Source organism: Aethalodelphis obliquidens, unplaced genomic scaffold (genome assembly GCF_003676395.1).
Source record: "Aethalodelphis obliquidens isolate GAN/ISIS:26980383/991018 unplaced genomic scaffold, ASM367639v1 scaffold9, whole genome shotgun sequence".
Lineage (NCBI taxonomy): Eukaryota > Metazoa > Chordata > Mammalia > Artiodactyla > Delphinidae > Aethalodelphis > Aethalodelphis obliquidens.
This window is the reverse complement of record NW_020837953.1, coordinates 36,258,153-36,285,380: the sequence shown is the minus strand read 5'-3', so window position 1 is coordinate 36,285,380 and position 27,228 is coordinate 36,258,153. Positions and strand designations below refer to the sequence as shown.

The following is a 27,228-nucleotide window of genomic DNA, read 5'->3' as shown; positions in this document are numbered from 1 at the left end:
CTAGTCCAGGAAGGCTTCCTGAGAGAGGAGGCAAGTTTCTTCCTTTTGGAAATACCTCCCCAAGGCCTGGCTCTGGAGGGGTGTGCAGGCCCCTCAGCTTCACTCCTCCCAAAAGACAAATCAGCAGGCCCCGGTAGACAAATGTGCTCTTAGCAGCTGCCTGGCTGGGCCCAAGGACGCCAGCCCAGGGTCCTCCTCTGTAGGTGCCCATCGGTCTGCAGGAACCCTCGCAGCTGGACAGCAGACCTCTGATGTTACTGGGCCCGTGTAGGAACGAGGTCAGAGAGGAGAAGGCCCAGGGCGGGCCCTGGGATATCCCGGGGTCCCCTGGGTTGGGAGAGCCAGACCCTTCAGGAGGCAGCGGTGCTGTATGCCGACATTCCTGGGGTTTCCCAGCACTGTTGTGAGGCCCTGGAGTCATTGTCCTGATGCTGCACCCACTGGCTCTGTGACCTCTACCTGTACATTTCTGTAAAACGAGGCCAAAAATAGTCCCCCTCTCCAAGAAGGGTTATTAGCATCCATTGAGTTCAGAGACATAATGTACTTGGAGCAGGGCCCAAAAGAGAATAAATCCTTTATGCTTCTGTTATTATCATTATTATGATTACACAGTAGCTAAGTCAATCACAATAGGAAGTGGGAGGAAATGATAAAGTTTCCAGAATCTTCCAAGGTTCTAACAACTATTGTCTTTCATGTTCTAAATGGACACACGCACACGGACGTATTTGCACACATCCTGTCACCACACATACGCACACGCTCAGGCCCCTCCGCCCTCCGGAGGCCAGCGGCCGCCAGCCCAACTCGGCGGCTTTCTTGCCAAGCCCCGGGGTTCCCACTGAAGCACGGCGGTCTCGGCCTGGCCCTGAACGGGCCTCTGATGCCTAAGAACCAACCAGGAACCAGTGGTGAGCACGGGCTCCCCCGGGAGCGGTCTTCTTTGTGAGCGTGGCCAAGACTGGGCCCGCCAGACCAGCTGCTCCCAGAGCCACAACAAAGGAGGGACCCACCCTGCTAGCCTGCCGGGCCAGAGTGGTGAGGCCCAGGCTAGCAGGAAGGAGGGCGGCCAGGCCCCCAGGCTCAGGAGCCTCAGAGATGGGAGTGTCCACCAGGCATCGTCTTCCTGTTAGAGATGGAAGGTGTTCTCCGAAGTCACACAGCCTTAGCCGTGACCTTTAAGCCAGGCTTAACGCCAGGCCTCCTGTGCTCGTCTGGGGAGGTGGCATGAGGTGCAGGCTTCCCCGGGCCTTTATGGAAGGCTGCCGTAGGCACTGCCCAGGCATGGAGGGTTTTTCCCCTTTAGGAGCGTGCTTAACCCTCGGAGGGGATGTATTCAAAGCGGAGATGGAAAAACAGGGCTTTACAGCGAGTCACGCCTGAAATCAAATCCTAGCAGATCCCACCTTGGACACATCACTTCCCACTCCCAGCCTCAGCTGCTCCATCTGTAAACGGGGCTAATCATACCCATCTCTGCCCACGGTTGTTGTGAAAGGGAAACAAGACATCAGCTTATGATGCCTGGCACCTAGTAGCCATTCAGGCATGTTGGGTCCCTTCCCTCCCTCTCCGAGGTCTTCAGGGACCCTGAGAAGCTGAAGAAGCAGTGCTGGGAGCCGAGTGGGGTGGTGGGGCTGCTTTAAACCCTGGCTTTGCACTCTCCATGCGTGGGCCTGTGGTCCAACAACTCGCCTTCGGAGGCGCTGTGAAGGTCGAATGGCTGTGTCAAGTGCCTCGTGTGGTGCCTGGCCCAGGGGAGTCCCCTGGCCATCATGGGATGGGAATTGGAGGTCAGATCTCCTTCCCCGCCCCCTCACTGGAGGCCTTTGCCTTGGTGTCCCAAGGGGGAAGGATTGACCATGGGCACCATGAGGGCAAAGCCAAGCAGGCACTGCACGAGGCGGTGGAGATGGACCGGGCAATCGGGCAGGCAGGTGCCATGACCTCCGTGGAAGACACGCTGACCGTTGTCACCGCCGACCACTCCCACGTCTTTACCTTTGGCGGGTACACCCCCCGTGGCAACTCTATTTTTGGTAGGTGGGCCTCCATTGGGGTGAGCACTGGGCACTCCCAGGGTCTGCCCTCTGGGAGCAGGAGTGGGGTGGGAGACCTGGCAAGCCCAGGGCCTGGCACGTGTGAGACTCAGAATTGGGCAGGGAGGAGAAGTCACTGACAGGTGGGGGAACACAGGATGGGGGATGGAGTGAAGTGATGCCTGGGTGGGTGTATGGGTGGCCACCTGGATGATGGATGGGTAGAAAAATGAGAGGGAGGATGGATTAATGGACAGGGGAGAGGAGAGGATGGATGGATGGATGGAAGGATGGAAGGACAGACCAACAGATGGGAGGATGTGGGCACAGTGAAAACTGAAGGGTGGCTGGTTGGAAATAAATTGGGTTTGGAAGGCGACTTCCTTGAAAGGGGACCCAGAGGTTGCCAAGCTGGGGGCTGGGGACTGTACTCCAACATGACCCCTGGACCAGTGCCTCCCTGTGCAGGTCTGGCCCCCATGGTGAGTGACACAGACAAGAAGCCTTTCACTGCCATCCTGTACGGCAACGGGCCTGGCTACAAGGTGGTAGGCGGTGAGCGAGAGAATGTCTCCATGGTGGACTACGGTAAGACTGCAAGGCCCAGAGTTGGGAGGGGACAGGGCACCCCCTTAGGGATGAGCTTGGAAACAGTGTAGTCCTGTGGTTAAGGCTCGGGGGGGTGTCTCAGAATAGCCAGGACTTGAGTCAGAACAACCTTAATTTGAATCCCTCCTAAAATCTAGCTGCTCTGTGACCTTGGGCAAATAACTTCACCTTCCTCAGCTTCTGTTTCCTCCATATCTACCTCCTAAGTTTGTCTGAAGGACTAGATAGATCTGATGAGCTTAGCGTGGTGCCTGGCATGTGTAGGTACTTGCTATGTTACACTGTCATTTTTACTGGCTGTATAATATTCCAGTGTGTGAGTCTTCCCAGTCTGCTTATCCAACTCCATATTGTTGGATGTTTGTTCATGATGTCCCCAGGGGTCCCTGGGGGCCTAATGGCACAGCCAATGGTAAGAGGCTTTCCTGGGTTGACTCTTCCCTTCTAATCCAGACGGCCCGGATGAGGTCTGGGGGTTGAGAGTGCAGGCTTCTGTGTCAGAACAGACTCAGGCCCAAATCCTGTGGCCTGGTGTGAAATGACTTCCCTCCAGAGAGCCTCAGTTTCCTCTTCTATAAAATGGGGGCATTCAAGCCAACCTGGAAGGGGCACGGGGAAGCTACTGCATAGTGCCAGGCCCCTGGTAGGCTCTCAGCAAGTGTTTCTTCTGGCCCACAGCTCACAACAACTACCAGGCACAGTCCGCCGTGCCCCTGCGCCACGAGACCCATGGCGGGGAGGACGTAGCCATCTTCGCCAAGGGCCCCATGGCACACCTGCTGCACGGCGTCCACGAGCAGAACTACATCCCCCACGTGATGGCTTACGCAGCCTGCATCGGTGCCAACCGCGACCACTGTGCCTCCGCCAGCTTGTCAGGCAGCCCCTCCCCAGGCCCTCTGCTGTTCCTGCTGGCCCTGCTCCCCCTGGCCATCCTGTTCTGAGGGCCCAGGGCCTGGGCATCTACCAGCCCACGACAGATGGCTGGCCTCCCTCTCCAAGTGCTGCCCACCCCCGGCAGCCCACACCTCAAGGGGCGGGAGGCAGAGGCCTCCACAGCCTCTGCAGCTGCCAGAAAGGGGACCCAGGAAACCAAAGTCTGCCTGCTGCCCACCTCGCTCCCCGCTGGAAATCTCCACCAGTTGCTGGCCTCCAGCCTCTGCCCCCACCCGCTGCCCCTTTGGCCAACAGGGTAGGTTTCTCTTGGGCAGGCAGAGAGCATAGACTGCAGAACTTCTCAAAGCATCTTATTTTTCTAGCAGACGTATTTCTCCAGACCCAGAGGCCTTAGAGCTTCTACAGAACATTCCGGATCTGACCCTCCCACTCCCCTCTCCTTCCCTCTGGAACCCACCAGGCCCCACCAGGCTCATGTCCCTGTCCCCAAGCCCAGTCCTAACTGCAGGGGAGACCAAGTCCTTCTCCTCAGGATGGGGGTTTGCTCACTCACTCACTCCAAGGCCGCCTGGGGCTCCCAGGAAGTCAGCTCCTGGGACTGGCCATCCAGCCCAGGGTGGCCCAGGCTGGGAAGGGCAGCCTGGCAGAGCAGACACTTCCCAGCTCTGAACACACATGCCAGCTCCTCTCTGAAGTGACTCTCCTGTTTGGAGCAGCCAAAATTTTTTCTCTTTTTGATGTTGGTTAAAAGGGAACACAAAACATTTAAATAAAACTTTCCAAATATTTCTGAGGACAGGACTGAGTCTTTGTGGTCAGTGAGGAAGAGACTGAAATAAGATCATTTCTCTGGGAAGAACTGGACTCAGGGCCCAGGAGCACAGGTGGGGTTCGACGGGGAGAAAGGGGTCTCCTGCTGACCTGGGGACTTCACCGCTCATTACCTGGGCGACTTTGGACAAAGTCCTTTGTGTCTCTGCCTCTCCATTTCCTTATCTGTAAAATGGGAGACAGTCCACTCTGGGGCTGCCATGAGGATTAAAGAAGACTGCCTCTGTGCCCTGAAACCCACGGCAGGAAGGCCTTCAAGGGCCCTGGGACACCCTTGCTGCATGGCGCTCACAAACAACTGCCCACCTTGGCCCATTGTAGCTGTTCCTCCATTCATTCACTCAATAAGCATTGAGTATGAGCCAGGCACTGTACTAGGTCCTAAGAATTTAGTGGTTGCCCTCACAGAGCTTCAGCCTAGATGATTGTGATTTTTCCATTCCTGATTGTCAAGCCCGGGTACCAGACTCAAGATTACACCCGATATTGGGGGTATACAGAGTTGCCCAAGTTTGCTCCTCTTTCCTCAATTAGAATCAAAGTCCCAATAATGATACTAATCCTAACAATTAATATTGATCATTTGCCATCTGCCGATCTCTGTGCTTGATGCTTGTATGCATTCAGTTCATTTAATCCTCACTAGGAAGTAGGCCTCCATCATCCACATTTCTAGATGATGAAGCCAAGGGTGCAGGAGGGGATGTGAGTGCCCAAGGTCCCTCAAGTTGTGGAGCTGGAATTTGATTACAAAGTTCCCATACTTAATGACACGCTTTATTTCTTTATAATGCATTTCCAACCTCCTGCCAACCAGGCTCTGAGGCAGCCAGTACTAATGACTCATAACAGGGGCCAGTTAAATATGAACTTGGAAAGATGAGAAATTGTATGTCAGAAGCAGACATCCTTCAAGAATGAAAATGCAGCTGAGCAGATTTCTCTTTGAGTTTCCAAGCAGTCCTGGCAAAAAGGGAAGCACAGCCGAGCAGATGCTGGGATAACAAATTAAACTACATGCCTACATTCTCGCCAGGACGGAGACCTCATCTTCAACTGTACATTACAGCATTTTCATTTGTTATTCTCATACCATCCTCATAATTTTTGTCATATCTCTGTACTATCATTTCCTAAACACTTCTTTTTTCTTTTTTTAAATTTATTTTGGCTGCACCAGGTCTTAGTTGGCGGTATGCAGGATCCTTAGTTGCGGCATGCGGACTTCTTAGTTGGGGCATGCAAACTCTTAGTAGCAGCATACATGCAGGATCTAGTTCCCTGACCAGGGACCAAACCCACATCCCCTGCACTGGGAGCATGGAGTGTTTACCCCCTGGACCACCAGGGGAGTCCCCCTAAACACTTCTTTAAATTCACATTTAAGCAGTCTGTTTTTAAAAGTTTGCCAGGGACTTCCCTGGTGGCACAGTGGTTAAGAATCTGCCTGTCAATGCAGGGGACACAGGTTCGAGCCCTGGTCCGGGAAGATCCCACATGTCGTGGAGCAACTAAGCCTGTGCGCCACAACTACTGAAGCCCGCATGCCTAGAGCCTGTGCTCCGCAACAAGAGAAGCCACTGCAATGAGAAGCCTTCACACTGCAACAAAGAGTAGTCCCTGCTCGCCACAACTAGAGGAAGCCCATGTGCAGCAACAAAGACCCAACGCAGCCAAAAATAAATTTTAAAAAATTTCGCCAGTACCACCCAAAATCAATTTACACGTCTCTGGGGTATGCAAACCATCCTTTGTGTCTTAGGTTGGGTTTTCCAGAGGCAGACTCTGAGACAAGGATCTGAGTACAACTGGTTTATAAAAGGAACCCAGAAAGCACCAGGCAGAGTGGGGGAGTCATGGAAAGGGAAGGATATGTTATTAAGCAGGTTACCATTCTGGACAACTAGGGCTCAGTCCCACTGTGGGCCTCCAGGAGACTGTGTAGAAGATGTATCTCAGAGTTATACCACTGTGGGGCGAGGGAGCTGGGGTATTTACTCTCCAGCTCTAATCCCTCATTGGCTGAGGGCTGCTCCCAGGAAAATGAACACCCTGGCCCTTCCAACCGGCCCCTGGAAGGGCTGAGACAAAGCTCCCAAGCATGTGCTAGAACAGTAAATGCTCAAAGGATACAAACAAAGCACCATCACATCTGTTAGACTTTGGGATGGGGTTCAAAAGCATGGGCTGTGAGTCAGAGAGATAGGGGTTCCTGTCTCTGCTCCATCACTTTCTTGTTTCCATGAGCTCAGGAGAGTTCTTTAACTTCGCTGACGTTCCATTCCTGCATCTGAATGTACAGTCCCAGCACCATGCTGAACACATACTGAGCCTTTAGGATCCCATGAGAAACAAGGAGCTCCTCCTGCCGTGAGTCCAGGCTGTGGGCTGATGTCTGCTTCAAGGATAATCAAGGGTGCTCAGGCGCCGCTGCTCCAGAGTCTTCCCCATGCCTCCCTCACCCAGGCTGGACCCCACACCTTCACGTCACTCATCACCCCTTTAGTCTAACTGTTGGTGGCTCTGAGTCCTAATCCAGGCCAGGGGTCCAGACAGAGGTCCCAGCTCCACCCATGCACCCGCAGAACTAGAAGCTAAGGGTGACAGTAAGATGCTTTCTCAGGGAGGAAGACTGAAGCTAAGCTGACAAGTCCTCTTCTAGTCATCCAGATAACCCTGTCTTCTGTTAAAGAGAAATCTAGAACTTAACACAATAAGAGTTTATTTCTATCTCAAACAGCTGGTGGTGCCTCTGGTCAGGTGCCTGGGACCCAGGTTCTTTCCACTATGTGGCTCTGCTGTCCTCTAAATTCCAGATGTTCTATCTAACCAGAACGTCTATCTGACCAGCTCACCAATGGGGGGGTGGGAGGGACCCACTTTTTAACCACTTCTTCCTGGAAGTAACATATGTCCCTTCTACTCACGGTGCATTGGTGAGAACTAGTCACATGATCCCATCAAATGCAAAGGAGGCTGGGAAATGTAGTCTTCAGTTGAGTGGCTGTTTCCCACCAACAACTCTAGCAGGTTCTCAACTGCGGCACTACCAGCACTTGGGGCTGGGTGCTTCTCTGTTGTGAGGACTGTCCTGTGCATTATAGGATGGTTAGCAACATGCCCAGCCCCTCCTCACTAGATTTCTAGGGGATGTGACCACTGCCCCCCACCCCACCCAACAATGAGCACCTTTGCTCCACAGAAAGGAAGGGGTGTAGGAAGCTTGGGTTGTCTTGTCTTAGCTTCACTTATGCTCAGGCCACCTTCCAACTCACAGTGTTTCAGAACATTGGGAACTTGCACAAAAGATTTGAATTTCTGGCTTTTTTTGAAAAATTGGAAGGTGTGCTGGCACTGCCCCACATTTCTGCAAGGCAGTAGTCAGCTGGAGCTGAGAGATGGCTGCCCATCTTGGGGGTACCTGTCCTGTTTGCCTCAGTCCCCAGGGTTCCCTGGACCCTTATGCAAAGCCCCTCTGGACTGGTGTTACTTGTCTGGTCGTTGTGGAAACTGAGCTTGTAGCCCCTGCCTTATTCTGGGCCATAGCCTGGGCCACGCCTGGGAGACAGCTGCGAATAGGCCCAAGACTCTGTCCTCAGGAAGTTCATGTCTCATGGTAGAGACCACCAGGGGGAATTCCAGGGCAGTGGGGAGGCAAGGAACTGTGGGGGCATGGAGGGGGCACCTAACCAGCTGGGGGCACAAGTGGGGTGGGCACAGACAGAAGGCAAAGAATGAACTGGGGCTGGCCAAGGCGAGGAGGACTGAGGCAGGCATGAGGCTACAGAGGGGAATTCAGAGGAAATGTTGCGGGAAAGATGGGCAGGAGGGCCTCAAATGCCATTCCAAGAAGCCGGGGGTTGACCTTGAAGACCCTGGGGAGCCATGGAAGATTCTGGAGCTGGGACATGAGCATCATTTTTGAAAGATCATCTTGGCTGCCAGCTTTGAGAAGAATTAGAGCCTGGGAAACCAACAAGGAAGTCTGCTGCAAGAGGCCAGGCAAGGAAAGCTGGGGTCATGGAGGTGGGGAGGAGGAAGCAGTCCCCAAACCTGTGCCTGAGAGTCTCAGTCCTGTTTGTGAAGAAGGAAACTGGACCAGCATGTAAGTGGATAGATTGTCAGCAAACTTACTGCTCTGAGATTGAAGGCAGGAGGGAGCAGGGGACCTACAATGCATCGCACACCCTACTAAGCACCCCAGACATGGCAGTGAAGTTGTAGGACGGTTAGTAGCATCCCCAGATGCTAGACACATCCACATACCCCACCACCATCCTGTGAGCTGGACAATATCATCCCCATTTTACAGATTAGAAAGTTGAGGCTTGGCAGGGCACAGGGACCTGTTCCATGGCTTGTTAGTGACAGCTGCAAGTTGAACCCAGGTCTGCCTGACCCCCAGTCCACCTCCTCCAAGGCCCTCCGAGGCACTAATCTCTCCAAGGAAAACAACCCCAGCTCCATCAGCCACAGAAGCCCTTCGATCAGGTAGTGAGATCCCCAAAGCAGCAGCGTTTATAATTAGCCCTGGTGGCTAACCCTGAGACCTCCCACCAAGATCTAGTACCAGCCGATCTGGGGGTGGGGTGGGGGATTAAGTTCTCAGAGAGGATTTAGGCTTCCGAGTTCCTGTGTGGCTTCCTGGGGCCTCCTTGTGATGCTGCCTTGATCATGGCTCCAGGCTCTTTTCCGGCTCCTCAGCCATCTGCCCGCAACCTCAGGATGGGGGGCACGCACATGACCCACCAGCCCAGCAGGGGCAGGCGGGGCGTGGGGCCGCCACCGGCCAGTGCTGGCTCTCCCTCCTGCCCGCTGGAACCGAGGCTTAGAGTCGCTGAGGTGTTGGAAACACTGGCTACAGGCACAGCTGTGGACATTTCCACGGTGCTCCCTGAGTGCCAGTATCCTTCCTAGTGCTTCACAGCGCACTTAACTCATTTATCCGCCCAACCACTCTCCGAGGGCAGGGACTGTTACTGTCTCTGGTTTACAGATGAGGAAAAGGAAGCAGAGAGAAATCTGATAACTTCTGTGAAGTCCCACAACTAACAGGAGATGAGAAGGATGTGAAGGCAGGCAGTGCGACCGCGCACCGGGCCGGATGAGCAGCAGAAAGCAGGAGTCGGGATTGTAACTCTGCAAAGGTTCGAGGGAGCAGGGCTGCCGGCGTCAGTCAGGAGATCCTGACCACTTGGGCCTGTGCCCTTGTCCCAGTGGGGAGTGCCCAGCAGCCTCAGGCAGAGCCCCTGCCTCCCCTCCCTCCCCCTGCCTCCCCTCCCTCCCCCTCCCTCCTCCTCCCTCCCGCTGCCCAGGCCAGGGCGGGTGGCCCCAGGGTCTCTGAGGTCAGCCTGGGCTTGAACACTCTGGCTGAGGGCCCTGTAATCAGCCTCCTGCCCACTCAGGTGACCTGGTTGGGGAACAGTGGTGGCTAAGAGGTTGTGCCCTGAGGATGGGGGCTGGGTCAGGATGAGAAGAGGGCTCTGGGGCAGAATATGGATGGGCTCAAGATGTGACCATTCCCTCTTCTCCCAGAGCCCTTCCAGGGCTAAGGCCTGAGCAGCTGCTGCCTGTTCTCAGGGTATGAACAGGTGCTGTCCTAACATCCAACCTCAAGGCAAGATTCAGTGCTGGATGGGCCTTTTGCCCTGATCCCTCCACTCCTGAGGGATCTCCTGGGGACAGGCCTCTTTCCATTGTCACCCAGACAAAGCTCAGGGCTGGAGTTGGCTTCTGCAGGCCAGGGAGGAAGGTAGCCGAGAGAGGGTCAGAGACCGAGTTGAAGTCACACAGTAAAACGGGCAGAGGAGCCCAGCTTCCACCTCTGGCAAAGGGTTCTCCCCGTCTCCTGACCCTGGGTCCAGCCAGCTCAGGGTCAGCCATGCCTTGGGACTGTGGGTGCCAGTGAGAGAGGAGGACACAGGAGCCCAGTGCCTGCCTCACGCTGGCATCTCAGCACCCCCTCCCCGCCAGCCATCTCTCTCTACCCTCTTAGGTAGGGCACTGGCACTGGCCCCATTTTACAAATAAGAAAACCAAGGTCCAGAGAGTGCCTGGGGGCCCTGCTGTAGCTGGTGGGCAGGGAGGACTTGTCTGAGGAGGTGACACTTGGTTTGAGACCCAGTCGGTAAGAAGGCGGCCTTTCAAAGAGCTGGAGGAAAGATTAGTCCAAGTAGGATAAAGCAAGTGCAAAGACCCTGGGGCAGGAATACTCTTAATATGTTTGAGGGACAGAAATAACCAATGTGGCTGGAGCCCAGAGAAAGGGGAGACGGTGGATGGGATGAGGTGGGAGTGGCGGACAGGAGCTGTGTCCCATGGGGCACGATAGGCACCTGTATCTTCTTCTGTCACATGGGAAGGTTAGACGCAGGGAGCGACACAATCCAGCTTATGGAAAGATTGCTCTGGCTGCCATGCAGGGATCAGCAATGCCAGGGGCAGATGCCGGAGGGCAGTCTGGAGGCCTTTCTGTTCCTGGGGGTGGAGGTGGTGATGGCTTGGACCAGCTAAGTGTGGTGGGAAGGGGCTTCATCCCAGACACGTTTGGGAATTAAAGCCAGCCGGACTTGCTGACGGGCTGAATGCAGGGAGCGGAGGAGACAGCGGAAGCAGGGATGCCCCTTCAGTTTGGGGTCTGAGCACCTGGGTGGGATGCCATTTATGCATATGGGGGAGCAGATCTGGGGAGAAAATAGAGAGTTGGTTTGGATCACGTTAGCTTGGAGATGCCCATTGGACTTTGGAGTGGACATGCTGGTAGGTAGTTGGGAAAGAGTCTGGAGTTCAGGCGAGGAGCCCAGGCCGGAGATAGAAGGATGAGCGTCACAATGGCATTTAAAGCTATGGGGGAGGGAGAGGATGAAACGTGCCCAAGATCACAGAGAGCCAGTGGCCAGGATTTGAACTGGGCTCTGTCAGACTCCAAAACCCATGGGAGCTCTTTCCACTCCATCAGGCAGTCACCTGGGAGAGGGGAACAGAGGGGACTGTGTCAGAGGTGTGGGCGGGGGCTGTAAGACTTGGGGGCGGGGGCAAGAAGAAGCCCCTGAAAATGACTTTGGGAACAACTGAGATCCTTCCAGCCTGGGCTGCCCACCCCACAACCACAGCCTGCCCAGCTGGTGGAGCCCTGGTCAAGCATGGAGTCCTGACCCCTGCCCATTGTACAGATGGAGAAACTGAGGTCCAGAGGAGGGCAGGGCTGGACGCTAGGTCTTCTGCCTGCCAACCCTGGCTTCTCCACTAGCCTCTAAGGAGGGCTCCTGTCTGAACCAATTCAGTGGTTGAGTTGCAGCCACCCAACAATGACAATCCTGAAGGGGGTGGATGTTTCTCTTGAGGTCCTCAGAGAGAACTGGGGCCTGGGGCCTTCCCTCCTGGGCTCCCCACCAGGGCAATGTTTGCCCCAGTTTAGCCATCCCCGGCCTCAGGACCCTTCCAGGTCTCTGTCAGGGCAGCCTCGAGTCTGGAACCAGTTGTGGCTCCTGCCCCGTGGCCAGGATCGAGGCCCTCCCCGGCCCCTGCCCAGACCACCCAGCGCCAGGGCCTGGTGGAGCCCAGTGGGGCTGGCGGGCAGTGTTCCCAGGCCGGCCAGTCGTGGTCTGGCTCCGCCCGAGGGGCTGTGGCCTGGGAACCACTAGCTGTCTCCTCGGGGTAGCGGCTGGGACCTCCAGAACAAACAGGGAAACCACAGGCCTGCGCCCCGCCTGAGGAGGGGAGCTGCCTCTGACCTTGTCAGCAAACGCCAGTGGGGAAGGTGCATCAGCTGTGGGGCTCGGAGCCCCTGGGTGGGGTGGGGTGTGTCTCCTCCGCCTCAGGCCGGGAACAAAGCCTCGGAATCAGACGGATCTAGGTTTGTATCCAGACTCTGCCACATCCTAGCTGAGTGGCCTGGGGCAAGTGACTTTTCTGCCCTGTGCCTCAGTTTCCCCTTCTGCAAAAACAGCCCCAGTAGCCCCTGCCTCCCAGAGCTGTAGTCACATGACCTGGAGTCCACTGCATGGAAAGCACCCGGCTCAGAGCCTCGTGCACAGTAGGTCCTGGAAGGACATTAGTCCCTGACCCATCGCTGGCTCAGTGGGAGCCAGAACAATCCTGGGGGATTCCTGGGCCTGGCAGGGCAGGCCGGGACAACCTCGCTGATTCAGAGCAGTGGGCAGGGCGGGGGGGTGGGGAATGGGGGAGCAGCTGACTCCACTAAAAGCCGCAATTAGAGCTCAATTTACAGAGTCACTGTTAGTTCTTCCCAGGGCAGATGTGATTATAGGCTCGGAGCTAACCCATTACTAACAGGATGACACACAGAGGGCCCCGTCCAGGCCGTGGCAGGACATCCAGCCCCGCCCCCTCACTGTACAACCGGGGAAACCAGGCCAGAGCAGGAGGGACTAGCTCCAGCTCACACTGCAGCCCAAGCCCTGCCACCGGATGGCCACTCCAAGCTCTGTCCCCAACTCTAACTTTTCTCTGAAGGATTTCTTGCTGATCTAGAAGCCGGAGGCACCTTGAAGGAGCTGACATGCCTTGAAAAAGAGGGATGGGGTCCAAGATGGTTGAAGCCCCGAGAGGAAGCGGGCCTGTCGGGATGGTTCAGTGTGACACTGGCCATGGGACCTGGGCCTTGGGGCCAGCCACTCCCTGCCCAACCCACAGGGGCCTCAAAATGATACCGATAACATGGGGCTTCCCTGGTAGCGCAGTGGTTAAGAATCCGCCTGCCAGTGCAGGGGACACGGGTTCGAGCCCTGGTCCGGGAAGATCTCACATGCCGCGAAGCAACTAAGCCCGTGCGCCACAACTACTGAGCCTGCACTCTAGAGCCCAAGAGCCACAACTACTGAGCCCGCGAGCCACGACTACTGAAGCCTGTGCATCTAGAGCCCGTGCCCCGCAACAAGAGAAGCCACCACAATGAGAAGCCTCTGCACCGCAAAGAAGAGTAGCCCCCGCTCGCCGCGACTAGAGGAAGCCCGCGCGCAGCAACGAGGACCCAACGCAGCCAAAAATAAATAAAATTTTAAAAAATGATACTGATAATAATAATAACAACAATAATCATGGTGGCTCCCCCTCTGAAGCTCTCTCACCGAGGGCTGGCATCATCTCATACCCTTCACAGTAGCCAGGGAGGGAGCTGCTACCGTTATCCCCATTGTAGGGATGGGGAAACTGAGGTTCAAAGTGGTCAGTGACTTGCCCAAGGTCACATGGGGAGCCAGTGGCAGGGCCAGCACTGGAACAGGTATGTTCCTACTGAGACCAGAAGAGATGCTGCAGTCCTTTATCCCCTGGCCTGGAGCCGGGTCATCCCAGCGAATGGAGGTAGTGAGGGAGGGATCAGCAAGTGAATAAATGAATGAATGTATGAATGAATGAACACAAAGGCTGTTTAAGGGATTCTGTCCTGGGGGAGGTGTGGGAGAACCACAGGCCTCTCCCTAGTTGGCCCCTTCAGGAAGACCCCTGAGATCGATGCACTTCAGGAAAAGATCCAAATCTTACCTCCCCAGAAACAAGTGTCCTCAAGTTTCTGGGTCCCAGGATCTCCCAACTGTCCAAATGTCTCCCTAAGGAGCACTGATCAGCACCTCTTTGGCCTGCTCCCCTACCTTAGTCCCCAAAAGCCCCCAATGCCGGAAGCCAGAGGTCACCCTGCCCTAGTTCCCAGCCCCGACCTGCATGCTTGCCCAGGCTGGACTCTGAGTTGGGACTGGGGTCTGGGGTGAGGGTGGGGTAGGAGAAAAGCTGGCATCATCTCTCTTTGCCCTCTGCCCTGCTCCTCCCCTCCACAGCTCACTTTGGGGAGCCCTTGGGGTGAGGGCGGTGCACCCTCCCGCTGGATCCAAGGAGCTTGGGAGGGGCAGGTAGGGTGCTGGAGCCCCTGCTGGCCAGGCACCACCCCACTGCTGTGGGCATGGGTTGGGAGAATTCTTCATTCATTCAACAAATATTTATGAAGCCCCTACTGTGTGCCAGGCCCTGGATGAGGCACCAGGGCTCAGGAGAGACCCTCCCTTCTGATGTCTATGGTTCCCCTGAGGAGGTAACTGGTGTCTGTGTATCACGTGCACCGCACCCCGCCAGCCAAACTCCTGAGGACTGGCGCCACCCCAGAAAACTGAAAGCTCCCTGTGGGTAGGAGCTGTTCCTCCCACATCAGACAGGGATTTTCCCCAGGCGTGGCTGTGACATCCCCACCAGGCGGGGGCTCCCTCGGTCTATAGAACCTGCTGCTCCTAAGAAATTTCTCCTCTCATTCTTAGAGCCTCCCCGATAGGGCTGCCAGATAAAACATAGGATGTCCAGTCAAACTTGAATTTCAGATAAACAAGGGATGATTTTTAGTTTAAGTATGTCCCAAATATTGCATGAGGTATACTTAAACTAAAAATCATCCCTTGTTTATCTGAAATTCAAGTTTAACTGGGCTCTGTGTGTTTCTACTTGCTAAATCTGGCCACCCTACCCCTGGAGCTCAATTCTTCTGCTCACACCTGGCCTGGATGGATGGCCCAGGCCATGACAGAGCCCCTGCCTGCCCAGTTACAGCTCCTGTCAGTCCCCAGGACTACTGTCCTCCCCCACCAGGACCCACCTGCAGCCCCAGCTCCCAGGTGGACACTTACCCCTTACCTGGAGTGCACAGTCCAGCCTACAGACTGTCAGAAGCCTGCCGGGGCCTCCTGCATGATGGACCCAGAGAGACGGGGATAGAGTCACAGCTGCAGAGAGGGACCTTGAGTGTCAGAGACAGAGAAAGGCAGAGACACAGAGATAAAGGGACATAAAGAGTAAGCAGATGGAAACTGTGGGAGATAGCCAAGACAGAGACAGACAGAGAGCTTAAGGCTCCCTGCCCAGAACTGCTTCAGGGAGACCAGTGCAGAGGGTGGAGGATCCTGAGAGCCCACCAGGGTTCATTCCGAGTGGATCAGGGCAGAGGCTGGGCCCCTGAGCCCCTGTACTGGGCCAGGGCTCTGCGCCCTGGATGGGCAGGCCTTGGGAGGCAGCTTGGGGTCTCCGGCACTGGCAGTCAGGGGTGGGAGTCCTCCCAGCCCCTCTGCTCTCCCCTCACCCTGCCTCCCAGGGGCAAACACAGGGACATTCATGGCTTCCCAGAAGGGCCTATGGGGCAGCCAGAGTGGCTTTTAAAATTAGCCTTGCTAACCAGATCTGGTTATTTCAGGAGGCTCCGTCCCTGACTGTCCCCTTGGCAGGGCGGATACAGGGAAGGAGGGAGGGACCTCCACATTCCAGGGTCCCTGGTTAAGTACCCCCTGTGGCCTGAGCAGCAGAGACTGTCCAGGTCCCAGTCCCCTGGCACTGGGCGGGCCTGGGCCTGCGGCCGGCTCTTTGGCAACGTTGCCCCAGAGTTAGCCGTGGATGTCCAGGGATGCCCCAGCTGCTGGGGGATGGGGAGGACCCCCTCCTATTGGGCATGGGGTCTATGCCACATCCATTAGAGGCCATGACAGCTTCTTGGCCTGACAGCAACAGGTAGGGCTTTGCCTCCATCTTATAGGTGAGGAAACTGAGACCTGGAGAGAAAGGTCCCAGCTCTGAGGCAGGGGAGATGTGGCTGTCGGGTCAGCCAGGCGCCCAAGTCCCTCCATGGAGGCCTCTTGCCTCCTGCGTCCAGAGAAACCTTTGGCTGCCGTTTCCACCACCAGAGTTATTTCTAAGCAGAGTCCTGTGCTTCCCGGAGCCCGGCGCCCCCCGCCCAAGCCCTAATTTCAGCCTCGGGTCAGTGTCCTGGCTCGCCCTCCCCACCTCAGAACCCAGGACGAGCACAGAGCTGGCGCGGGCACAAGAGAAACAGCGCTGGACGCTTTGATCCCAGAGGCCAGATTCGTCCTCCGCCTCCCCCAGCCCCACCTTGGAGCCTGGAGGGGTGGGGCGGGGGCCCAGGCTGAAACCCAGCCCAGAGGCCGGCCCTTCCCGCTGACAGGGGCTCTGCCACAACCTGGGCAGGCCGAGGGGCAAAGGCAGGTTCTGCTCATCAGGCCGGCCCCCTGCTTCCGCCCCAGCTCAGCTGCAGGCCAGAGCTGTGGGGTGGGGCACATCATAAAGGGATACAAGCAGGGGTGCCCCACTTCTTTTATACAAGGATCATGAACCCCAGTAAAGCCCAGGAAGCTGAGGTTCAGGGAAGCAACTGATAACTGTACATTCCCAACGCCTCGTATCCAGACACCTGTGCCGGGCTCCGCGCCAGCTGCTTCATCTCCCATTCAGAGAGAGACTCCACAGCCTCTGATGCGGGTCACGGAGATGGCCCTCGTTAATGGCTAACTGCATGTCCCCACACACAACACACACCATTTTCTGAGCCCACTGTGTGCTAGGGCAGCACCAAGAACTTTCTGAGGTATCATCTCATTGAATCCTCACCTCAGGGTACCAAGGGCAGGACTGTTAGCATTCCCATTGCACAGATGAAGACCCGGAGGCCCAGAGAGCCAAAATCACGTGCCCAAAGCCACAGAGCCGGGAGGTGAACAGACTCAGAGCCAAGCTCTTCATCTTGGTGCTGAAGCGGGGCTACTGGCCCTTGGTGGTGGGATGGGAGGAGACAGGGTAAGAGACTGGGGCAGAGAGTGGGGAAGAGCCAGGGCCTGGGAGGGGTGAGAGAACAGGGCCGAGGCAGAGGAGGGGAGGGGGGATTACCAGGGGACCCACTGAGCGCAGGGTTGCCCAGGGCCAAACCCAGGTGGGCGGGGCTGGGGAGTGGATGTGAGTCACCACCCCTGGGTGGCCCCAGACATCTGAGTGTCACAGCAGGGCCCTGTCGGGAAATCCCCTGGGGTGCACCCAGCATCGTCCAGGGGAGGGCATGGGAGCTGTGGTGGGGAGGGGGCGAGGCCAAGGCACGGTTAGTCCCGCTGGAACCCAATTCTGTGCCCGCGCCCCCAGACCCCAAATCCCCCAACCTGCTCTTCCTCCTGTGCTCCTACCTCAGAGGAGACCCTCCCATTCACCCAACACTCAGGCCAGGAACCCCCCTCCACCGCCCCAAGGTTCCTCAGGTCCTCCCTCAGCCCCACATCACATCAGGCCACATCAGGCCCTTCGCCCAGACGCTCAAGTCTCCCAGCATCTTCCAGACCTGCCCACTGTCCTGGTTACCCTCCGCACCCAGCAATGGCCTCCTGGGCCCTCCCCTCCTTGGGCTGACATTGCCCAGCCAGTCCCCACCAGCAGCCCCCTCTTCTCTTTCTACTGCTATTTCGCATCCTCCATGGCTCCCCAGTGCCCTCAGCGTAAAGCCTTAGCCCCTTGGTCTGGCACCCAAGGCCACGTGACCTCTGGCCTCATCTCTGCCCCATCTCCCTGCCCATCACCACCTTCCCATCATTCAGAACTGCTGGCTCCCTTTCCGACTGCAAGCAGCACTCTCTCGCCTCCTGCCTTTGCACCTGCAGCTCGCTCCCCAGGGACACTATCCTAAGCCTTTCCAGGATGCCCGGGCACCACTGTTCCGGAGTCTTCCCCATTCTTCTGTTAGCCAGGCTGGACCCCATGCTCGTCCCCGCCCCCCACCCCCGCCAGGGCATTCATCATCCTTTGTTGTAACCGCTCTGCACTGTGAGCTCCTTCCAGCAGCTGGACAGATTCATCGCCATCTCCCCACCCCGATCATTCCAGGTAAGCAATCCCTTGGCGCCCCCAGGTGGCCACATAGGGGAAGCCCTTGAGCTTCACTGGGCATAGGAAGAGAGGGAAGCCGATCCTTGAGCACCCACGGGGTGCCAGACGCTGTGCTAGGCGTTCCACCTGCTCCAGCTCAGTGAACCCTCAGTGAACCCTCAGTGAACCCTCATGACGAACCCTTGGGAGATAGTTCTGTAAAACTATCGCTTCCGTTTTACAGAAGTGGAAACTGAGGCTCAGAGAAGCTTTTAAGTTTCCCAGCGTCACCCAGAGAGTTAAAGAGACCGTGTCAGGACTCCAATCTAGGTCTGCCTGATTGGACCTTCAAAGCCACGTCCTCCCTGCTGTGGAGAGGGGAGCAAGGTGGAAGAAAGGGCAGGGCCATGGCGGGGAAGCCAGAGCTGGTGGTCACAGAGCCTGCGGCTTGGCCCTGGAGGTGCTCGCAGACCCAGCTGCTGATTCGGGGGGTGAATAGGCTCTCCCTCGCCACCACGGTGCCACTGAGATCTGTCGGGTTGATCCGGGTGGGGGGCGGGGTCACGTGAAGCCACACCCGACTCGGGGTACAATAGCGATAAATAGAATTTATTTTGTACAACTGTTACTGACATACACACGGCCACGGGGGGCTTCCAAAATGGGTGTTGGGGCCAGGAGGCTGGCCTTTGGCGTGGCGCCTAAAAAGTGTGGACAGACGCACACAAGGATGTGGACCCACAGCAGCTGTGCCTGGCTGCCCCCTCCGTGGTGGGTGAGGGTGGCGCGAAGGTGCGGCCCATAACTCTAGGCCAGCTGAAACCCCTCGGCCCGGTGTGCCCAGGAGCATGGGAAGGCAGGGGTTAAGCTGGGTGCTGGCTGAGGAGCCAGGCAGCTCCCACTTCCCCCACAAGCGGGTCACTCGTCTGTCGTGGAGGCAGTGGACAGGGCATCGGCAGATCTGCGGTAGAGACTGAGGGTCCAGGAGGGGCAATGGGCACAGCCTCGGCCCACCGGGGGCCCCAGGAACCCCAAGAAGCAGGGTAGGGTGATGGGAGGTCTCTAGGACGACGATCCTCCATTCTGGGGCAGGTGCATGGACTCACAGCCTTCAGTGACCTCTGAAATAATCTTGTCCATTTATAGCAGAGGCGCCCGGAGAGGGAGAGTGATTTGCCCATAGTCACAGAGCAGAACCCAAATTAAAAGCTAGGACTTAGGACTCCCAGCCCAGTGCTCATTCTACCACACCTCACACCCCACGGCCTCCACAGTAGGCTCTGTATGCACTGAGATGTCTCAATCCCCCCTTCCAGCTCACTCCCCCTGAGTCCAGAGGGGCACCCAGGGGTGATGGATGGCCAGGCCTGGAGTCCTGTTTCAAGTGACCACTCCCTGCCCCAGCCGGCCCCCCAGCCCAGGGGGTGGGGATGGTGCCAGCAGCTTCCCCGCTCCCAGGTCTGGATGGCTCCGCCCTGCAGAGACAGCCCAGACAGTGGGCCAGGAGGAGGGCTGGCGAGGCGGGGGCAGCCCACAGGCTGGTGCTGGCCTCGGGGGCAGAGGTCCCGTCTGCCTGGATTTGACACAGCATCTTCACCTTGTGCTTCTGTGGCCTCATCTGCAGGGTAAGGGGAGACGGAGGCACCGTGAAGCCGGGGGACAGATGCGGAAGGGCCCACCCTTGGAGTTCCAGGCTCTGGGTCTTTCCATCCCACTGGGAACCCCCTAGACCCCTCCCTCCCAGAAATTCCCAAGTCCCTTTCAGGCTCCCATCAGATCCTCCCAGAAACTCATGGGCAGAGGTGAGGCAGCATTTATTAGCCCCATTGTACAGATAGGGAAACTGAGGCCCGCGGTCACCTAGCAACTGAGTGGCAGAGGACTCAAACCTAGATACATAGCTCTCACCCAAGAGAGGTGACAGAGGAAGACAGAGAAGCTGGCCCACCCCCGCCCTCTCCCCACCAAACAGAAGCTGGGGGCTGGTACTGACCTGCTCAGTGTCACCTTCAGAGGGGCATCCTGGCTAACAGCCCTGCACAGAGATGGCGGCAATGCAGGTGACAGGACAGACGACATGGAAGATACACGCAGGCAGAAGTCACTGGCTATGCCCAGGCTGGACGAGCCCAGCCCCCCAGGATTAAGGGGGGCCCTTGGTCCAGCCCCCATCCCTGGGGACCCCTGGTCGCTTTGATGCCTCTCCCCAGCAGCCAATCTCCCTCCCAAGTAGGGCTCCCCATAGGGCCAGGCTCCAGGCCACCCGTCCCCACCGTGGCCAGGCCCCTGGTGGCTGTGCGTACCAGCTGGGGCGTGTGCTGTTCAGATGCTTCCAGCTGGATCTTGATCTCGGGACATGCAGGGTCCCCCGACTTGCCAGCGTCTGGGTGGGGTGACCGAGAGGGGCCTGGGGAGGGAGGCAGGAGGGAGCCACCTCACTGGCCGCGGGGAGGCACCAGGGAGACGGGGGGCATGGATGGGCGGTCGGCACCAGTGCTCCCCAACCCCACCGAGCCCCTCCCTCTGGGACTCCCACCCTTAACTCCCTTCTTTACCGCCCCCCCCCTTCCTGCATCACCCTCCAAGGCCTTTCTGGAAACCACCAGCCCTCCAAGCCACCAACCACCCTAGGCTGGACAATGACCAGCCCACTGTCCCCATGTCAGGGGCAGTTCCATCACACACCACCACCTGGGGCCTGAGAACTGCTTTTGACCCTCTGTGCCCAGCCCTGTCCCCTGCCCACCACAAGACTGGCCCTGCTTGTGGTGGGGGAAGCTGGCCCTGGCCAGTACCTGGGGAGCTGCCCCCACTTGTGGTGCTGACACTGTCCTCCAGCCACGTGCTATAGATGAAGGAGTCCCGCTTGTGGGGCGTCCCCGAGGATGAGACGCTCTCCTGGGGATGGGGGAGGAGAGAGAGAGGGAGGTCAGCCCTTGGCCATGGCACTGGCTTGGCTGCCCTCTCCCCTCCTCACCAGCCCCTGGCCGCTGCAATCCACAACCCCCCACCCTTGCCCCTCTGCAAAGAGGATGAGGGCCCAGCAATGTCTGCCCCAGGGGGGACCAGAGGAGGACAGAGTGGGAACAGACACAGACGAAGGGGCGCGCGTGCACACACGCACATGCGCTCCCATTCATTCATTCAGCAAACATTTATTGTTGTTCTCGTGAGCCAAGCCACCGAGAGAAATCAGGAAAGGTCCCAGCCCTCCGAGAGCTTGAAGAGGAGAGGAGAGACAGGCTGTGAAGAGACACTAGTCCAAGCCCCACAGGGCAGGGCCTTGGTCTGCACTGTCCCCTCTGCCCACGCAGCACCTGGCACGGGGCGTGGCAAGGAACAGCGCTCGCCAAAGGGCTGTTGAGTGAAGCATGACAGACAGGTTCCAAGGACAGAGCCCAGGGTCTACGAGAGTGTAAAGGGGGCTCCTAACCTACCCTGGGACCAGGAAGGCAGGCTTTCAGGAGGAGGTGACATGAGGCTGAATTGAGAAGGATGAATACGAGTCAGTCAGACAAAGTGGGAAGGAGGAAGCAGGTAGTGCTCCAGACAGAGGAATGGCATGTGCAAAGGCCCAGAAGTAGAGTAAGCCTGGTTGGTTTGGGGGACTACAAAGGAGGGCAGAATGGCTGAAGTGGTAAGAGACGAGGGTGGGGAGGGAGGGGCTAGATGGCCTCAGAGATTGGGCTGTGGGGGGTACCGGGGAGCCACGGAAGGCTTTAGAGTAAGAGAAGGTCAGTCTGCATTAATCCTTTGGGCTGAGTCCCTTGGTCACAACTCAACCACACCCAACCTCATGCTTCCACCCAGAGCATCTCCAGGGACCAAAGAGCACCCCTTTCAGGCCGTCGTGGGGCACCTCCCCTCCCTGGGCCTCTCACCAGGCCTGTATCGTCCCCGTCCACACCCTCTGCTTCCTCCACGACGCTGGCGAAGCTGCTGGCACTGGACGAGGAGCGGGAGAAGTCCTTCAGCACTTCTGCTCTCTGAGCTGCTGTCTCCGCTCTGCCACAGACAGCATCCTATCAGCCAGCATCCACACTGGGCACCTCCTGGGCCAAGACCCCATGCCCCTGCCCTCCCGGCCCAGGGCGGCCCAGCCTGCAGCCAGCCAAGTGCCTTTTTGGCCTCTTACAGCTCCCTGGGCCTCTGAGCCTCCCCAATGCCACTGTCCTTGCTAACACGCAGACCCTATCATGCCCCTCCCCTGCTCAATTCCCCCTCCTGGATCCCCACTGCCCCAGATAAAGTCCAACTTCCTTGGCTGGATGCTCAATCGTAACTATTAACAACAATACTGCCATCTAGTGCAGGTTTGCTCTGTGCCAGGCACTGTTCTAAGTGCTTTTTCCCTAGTTATCTCATTGCTATCATTATTAGACCCACCTTATAGAGGAGCAGACACCGAGGCACAGAGAGGATGGGCACACGGCCCGAGGTCACGCAGCCATAGGTGGGAGAACCGGCAGGACCCAGGCCTGCCAACTCCACAGTCTACTCTCTTTTAACTCTCTCACAATTTTGTCCCATGCTCAGGGCCTTTGTGTCTCCTGCCTGGAGTCTCACTCCTTCCCTCAAATCCCAAAAAAGTAAATTTACCTTTGGAAAACCAGCCAGGGGTCGCCACTCAAGGAGGCCCTCACTGATTCTTCCTTGCTGTGGGAATGACCCTCTCTGCTGAGCTTTGTCTCTCCCTGTCCCTGTGGCCCTCTCCTGCTTCTCTGTTCACTTGCCTGACTCTTCAGCCCAGGCCGGGTCCTCTCAGCAGCCCCCTCACCCCCGGCAGCCAGCACAGAAGGGGCTCAGCCAACAAGCACTGAACGGAGGGGCAGCCTCCTGGCTGGCCTCCCTGCTTCTGCTCCTGCCCCCACCCTCAGAGCCTTCACACGGTGACCACAGTCAGCTTGTTAAAGCACCACTGCTCCTCTTAACGAAAATCTTCCAAAGCCTCCTTGCCAGTCTCAAAGTTCTCACATGGCCTTCAAAGCCGTGACCTAGCCCCCACCCGCCTCTCCACCCTCATCCCCTCCACTACCGGTGTCCGCCTGGGCCCAGCCTCACTCCTTCAGCTCCAACTGCACCAAGCATGCCTCAGGGCCTTTGCACTTGCCGTGTCTCTTACCTGAAACCCTCTTCCCTCTGCCATGCCACTGTAAGTCAGCCCTAACAGGGCCGACTCCTCACTCAGCTCCCAATTCAAACCCCAACCCTTGGTAGATGTCTTCCCTGAGCCCCCGCCTAGCGCCCCACCCCCACTCATTCTTCATCATATCCTCTGCTCTATTTTTCTATCATCACTGTCTGGAAGTAGCTTATTAGGTTACGTTACGCTGGACTGTCAGCTCCACGAGGCAGGGGCCGCGTATGTCCAGCTCACTGCTGTCTTGCAGAGCTTGGCATGCACAAAGTGCTCAGCGGGTGTGTGTCAAAGGAGGACCTAGGAGAGTAATCAGGCACCCTGCCGCCGTGGTATGGCTGTGTCAACACTCCTGGCAGGCCTGGGCCCAGACAGGGGGTAGAAAGAATGGGCCCACCACACCCAAGCCCCCCGGCTCAGCATGCCCCGAGCCCCAACCTGTTTTTGGTCGTGGGCATCTCTGGGGAGCTCTGAGTGGATGAGTTCTCCGACTTGGGCTCCTGTGAGACGTGCCCGCTGTCTGGGGTCTTCTGGCCAGCCGGGGGGCTCTCCCTGCGGGGCACATGGGGGCAGCGGGGGGATTCAGCACCAGGCCTGGCATCAAGGGCAGAAGGAGGCCCAGGTGGTGAGAGGAGGTCTTGGGTGCCTCCTGCCTTGTACCCACACCCTACATCCTCAGGGGCCAGACCCAGAGCAGTCCCTGCAGCTCCTGGGCTGGCCTGGCCAAGGAGGGGGCAGGTGCTGTGGGAGCACCTACTGAAGACCCTGTTATGGATAAGGAAACTGGAGTCCAGAGATGGGAAGGAACCTGCTCAGGGACACGCAGCTAGGACATGGCGAAGCCAAGACTCGAACCCTGGGTTCATGGGATTCTGGGCTCTCTTGCCTTTGAGGACAGTGCCAGCTCCACTCCTGAGGCCTCAGTGCACCTGCTCCCTGCTTCACATGCACTGCACCCCCCCCCACCCGGCGCAGCAGCACCATGCCGTTGGTTGTGTTCTTATCCCCATTTTTCAGATTGGGACAGTGAGGCTCAGAGAGGGACAGTGACTTTCCCAAGGTCACACAGCCCCAGTGTGGTGGAGACAGGACTCACACCCAGGAACTATCCTCTGCTTCCCGGAGGCTCTCTGCTGGTAATACGGTGTGCTGTCCACACCCCGCCCACACAGATGCACTTACAGGCCTCCATGGACCAGGCCTCAAATCCCAGCTCTGCCCCTCACCAGCTGTGTGACCTGGGCAGGCCCCTGACCCCTTGACCCGTGGCTCCTTGATGTGCAAGGTGTGACCCCCTGGGAGCCGGCAGAGCTGGGACTGGATGATAGGGCTTCATGTTAGGTGACGAGCTGGCCGTGGTGCCTGACGCAGAGCAGGGACTTGACCGTGTAGCTGTCACCGGTGGGGACAGAGCGGGAGAAGGGTGGGAGCTCCCTCTTGCCTGCTGTGCTTTGCCACTGAATGGGGGTCGGGGGAGCCAGAGGAGACGCAGGACGCCATCCTACCCTCTCTGCTGCACCCACCTTTTCTCCTGCACCTCCTGTATGTTCTCAATGCCGATGGCACTGCTGCGGCGTGAGCCGAACGGGCCCGACTTCTTCCTGGTGGGGCTCTTTCCAGGGACAATCAGGGACTGCGGGGAGAGGTCCCAACTCAGTACCCACCTGCTCCAGGAGCCCCTGTGCCCCCCACATGCCACCCTGGGGCCCTGCTGCCCAGGCCCTGAAGCAGAGACAATGAGCAAGAAAAATGAGAGAACTGTCCATCTCCAGAGAGGGCCGTCCTAATTTACAGATAAGGAAACAGGCCCAGAGAGGGCAAAGGCCCCCCTGAGGTCACACAGCAGGTCTGGACCCAGCATCTTAGTCCAGGAGAAGAGCAGAAGCCTGAGGGAGCTGGACAGCCACTCTGGGCTGGGACTGGAGGAGGCCAAGTCCTCAGAATGACTGCTGCCTCTTTGCCCCCAGGACTTCATGGGACCTGCAGCCTACGGGCAGTGGGGAGAGAGCGGGTGAGGCAACCCAAGCCCCTGCCCCCTGCTACACCTCGGAATCTCCAAACTGGCTGGGGGAGGTTCTGGCCGAGCAGTTGAAAGATGCCCCCGAGCCCAGGTCACACATATACAATGGTGGGATGCCCCAGGCACCAGAAGCATGTCCCCCATTTCTCTGGGGAGGCGGGAAGGTGGGCCCCATGGAGGCACAGATGGGCAGAAACCCCCAGGCCAGTTCATGGTCGGGACAGGGAGTTAGGGCAGAGGAGGGCGGTGGCGCTCCATGCAGAACTGGCGATATTGGGGGACGTGCAGCTGGACAGAGGGTCTCTAGGTACCAGATCCTAAAGGCAGGGACTGGGCCAGAGTCCCAGGGGGCAGGGCAGGGCCAGAGCCCCTGGTGGGGGGGGCACTGGCACTGGCACAGGTGCCAGGCCCCAAAGCAGGTGCTGAGCGCCATCAGAGCTGCTGGCACTCCATCCTGCCAGCCCTCGGGCCTGTCCCGGGGGGAGGGGGGCAACGTCCCCAATATGGCCTCCGTCCTGAGGGCGAGCAGAGAACAGCGCGTGCAGGCAGCCTCCAGAGACGGCGGCCCCGCGGACGACAACCTCTTCCACGGTTCCTATGCCTATGGCACTGCCCCGGCGTCCGAATCTACTCGCACTTTTCCCAGGAATAAGCAATGACTGGCAAGCAGCAGAGGGTGGGAGCAGAGAGAGGGAGACAGGCATAGAGAGAGTCAGAGAGACAGAGATGGCGGGAGGGGGAGGCACAGAGAAATGAGACAGGGAAAGGAGGGAAAGACAGACAGGGACAAAGAAGAGAGCGGGGCAGGGGATTGAGAGAGACAAGGCCGGGGAAGGGAAGGAGAGAAGAGGTGGGAGGAGACACAGAGAGAACAGAGGAGAGAGATTGACAGTCACATGAGAAGGGGTACAGAGTGAAACACGGAGAGACAGACACAGAGATGGACCCGGGGAGCAAGACGGACAGAGATGGAGAGGGAGGGGCAGGCACAAAGGAAAAATCAAGGGCGAAAACAGTTTGAAAGAGGAGAGGGAGTAAAAAGACAGGTGCAAGAGGACAGAATACACAAGTGCAAGAAGGTGGAGGGAGGCAGGGGGTGGAGGAGGGGAAGAGAAAAAGGGAAGGGAAAACAAGGAACGAGGAGAGAGTGGAAGGAAAAGGAAGCAACATGAAGAGAGGGGACAGTTGTGCAAAAACAAAAACAGAAATGGGTCTGGTTACTGCCACGGTGGGTGCTGCTGGTCTGGCCCTGTCCCTGGGGCCCCTCTACAGCCACCCACAGGAGGCTGGGCCACTCTGGCGGGGAAGGAAGGGAGTGGCTAGTGAATTGGGGTTGGAGGAGGGTGGGCCTGCTTCTCCAGTGACAGTGGGCTTGGTGACTGCTGGAACACAGAGGACTCGCCCTGCCTCCCTGGCCAGGTCAGCCCATGGGGCAGGGGTGGGGTGGAGGGGGTCCCTCCTGCCACATGACACAGCCTCACAGCACTGAGCACAGGGCTTGCTTGGCATGCAGCAGTCAGTCAGTAAATGATGGGTGGGTGGGTGGATGGATGGATGGACGGACAGACGGATGGATGGAAGGACGGGTGGATGGAAGGAAGGAAGGAAAGATGGATGGGGAAGGGGCAGCAGAGCAGTAGGTGCAGTGCTGGGGGTGACCACTGGGCAGTGGAAAGCAGACTGGCCCACAATTGAGGGCCTTATTCAGCCTTTGTGCCCAGCACACCCCCTGAGTGTTAGTAGCAGAATCCCGCAGAGCCTGGCAGACAGGAAGTAATCACACAGTAGGTGCTCACTCAGGAGAGGCTCACACAGAAGCCCAGGTCCTGACACACAACAGGTGGGCACAACCACAGAGGCCCTGGCACATAATGGGTGCTCACGCAGCTCATCTCCTGACACAGAGAAGGTATTCACTGATACCCAGGGCTTATCACAGCAGTCCATTTCCTGACACATGGTGGATTCTCATACAGCAGCTCAGGGCTGGGCACACAGCAGACACTTGCAGAGTTAGGTCCACGCAGTAGCCCAGGATCTGACATACAACAGGTGCTCACAGA

At 57.7% G+C, this 27,228-nt stretch overlaps 2 protein-coding genes across 13 annotated transcripts in view; one reads left to right on the top strand and one right to left on the bottom strand.

Annotated features, from left to right (window-relative positions):
* ALPL (alkaline phosphatase, biomineralization associated) overlaps nucleotides 1–4,341 on the top strand; it is a 57,285-nt gene extending 52,944 nt beyond the window's left edge. For both annotated transcript variants that reach the window (XM_027109858.1, XM_027109859.1), the window contains exons 10-12: nucleotides 1,851–2,042; nucleotides 2,511–2,630; nucleotides 3,330–4,341. In XM_027109858.1, coding sequence (XP_026965659.1) covers nucleotides 1,851–2,042; nucleotides 2,511–2,630; nucleotides 3,330–3,595 — 578 coding nt within the window. In that variant the 3' untranslated portion in view covers nucleotides 3,596–4,341. The remainder of the gene's footprint in view (nucleotides 1–1,850; nucleotides 2,043–2,510; nucleotides 2,631–3,329) is intronic.
* Nucleotides 4,342–18,596: 14,255 nt separating this feature from the next.
* Nucleotides 18,597–27,228, bottom strand: part of RAP1GAP (RAP1 GTPase activating protein) — a 48,994-nt gene continuing 40,362 nt past the window's right edge. For 4 of the 11 annotated variants that reach the window (XM_027109852.1, XM_027109854.1, XM_027109848.1 and 1 more), the window contains 7 exons: nucleotides 24,669–24,778; nucleotides 23,584–23,739; nucleotides 21,890–22,013; nucleotides 20,804–20,906; nucleotides 20,282–20,415; nucleotides 20,002–20,043; nucleotides 19,387–19,626 (listed from right to left, as the gene is read on the bottom strand). In XM_027109852.1, the coding sequence (XP_026965653.1) occupies nucleotides 20,035–20,043; nucleotides 20,282–20,415; nucleotides 20,804–20,906; nucleotides 21,890–22,013; nucleotides 23,584–23,739; nucleotides 24,669–24,778 (636 nt within the window). In that variant the 3' untranslated portion in view covers nucleotides 19,387–19,626; nucleotides 20,002–20,034. Of the gene's footprint in view, nucleotides 19,627–20,001; nucleotides 20,044–20,281; nucleotides 20,447–20,803; nucleotides 20,907–21,889; nucleotides 22,014–23,583; nucleotides 23,740–24,668; nucleotides 24,779–27,228 lie in introns of all 11 variants that reach the window. The other 7 variants (XM_027109857.1, XM_027109850.1, XM_027109853.1 and 4 more) reach the window with 6 other exon arrangements.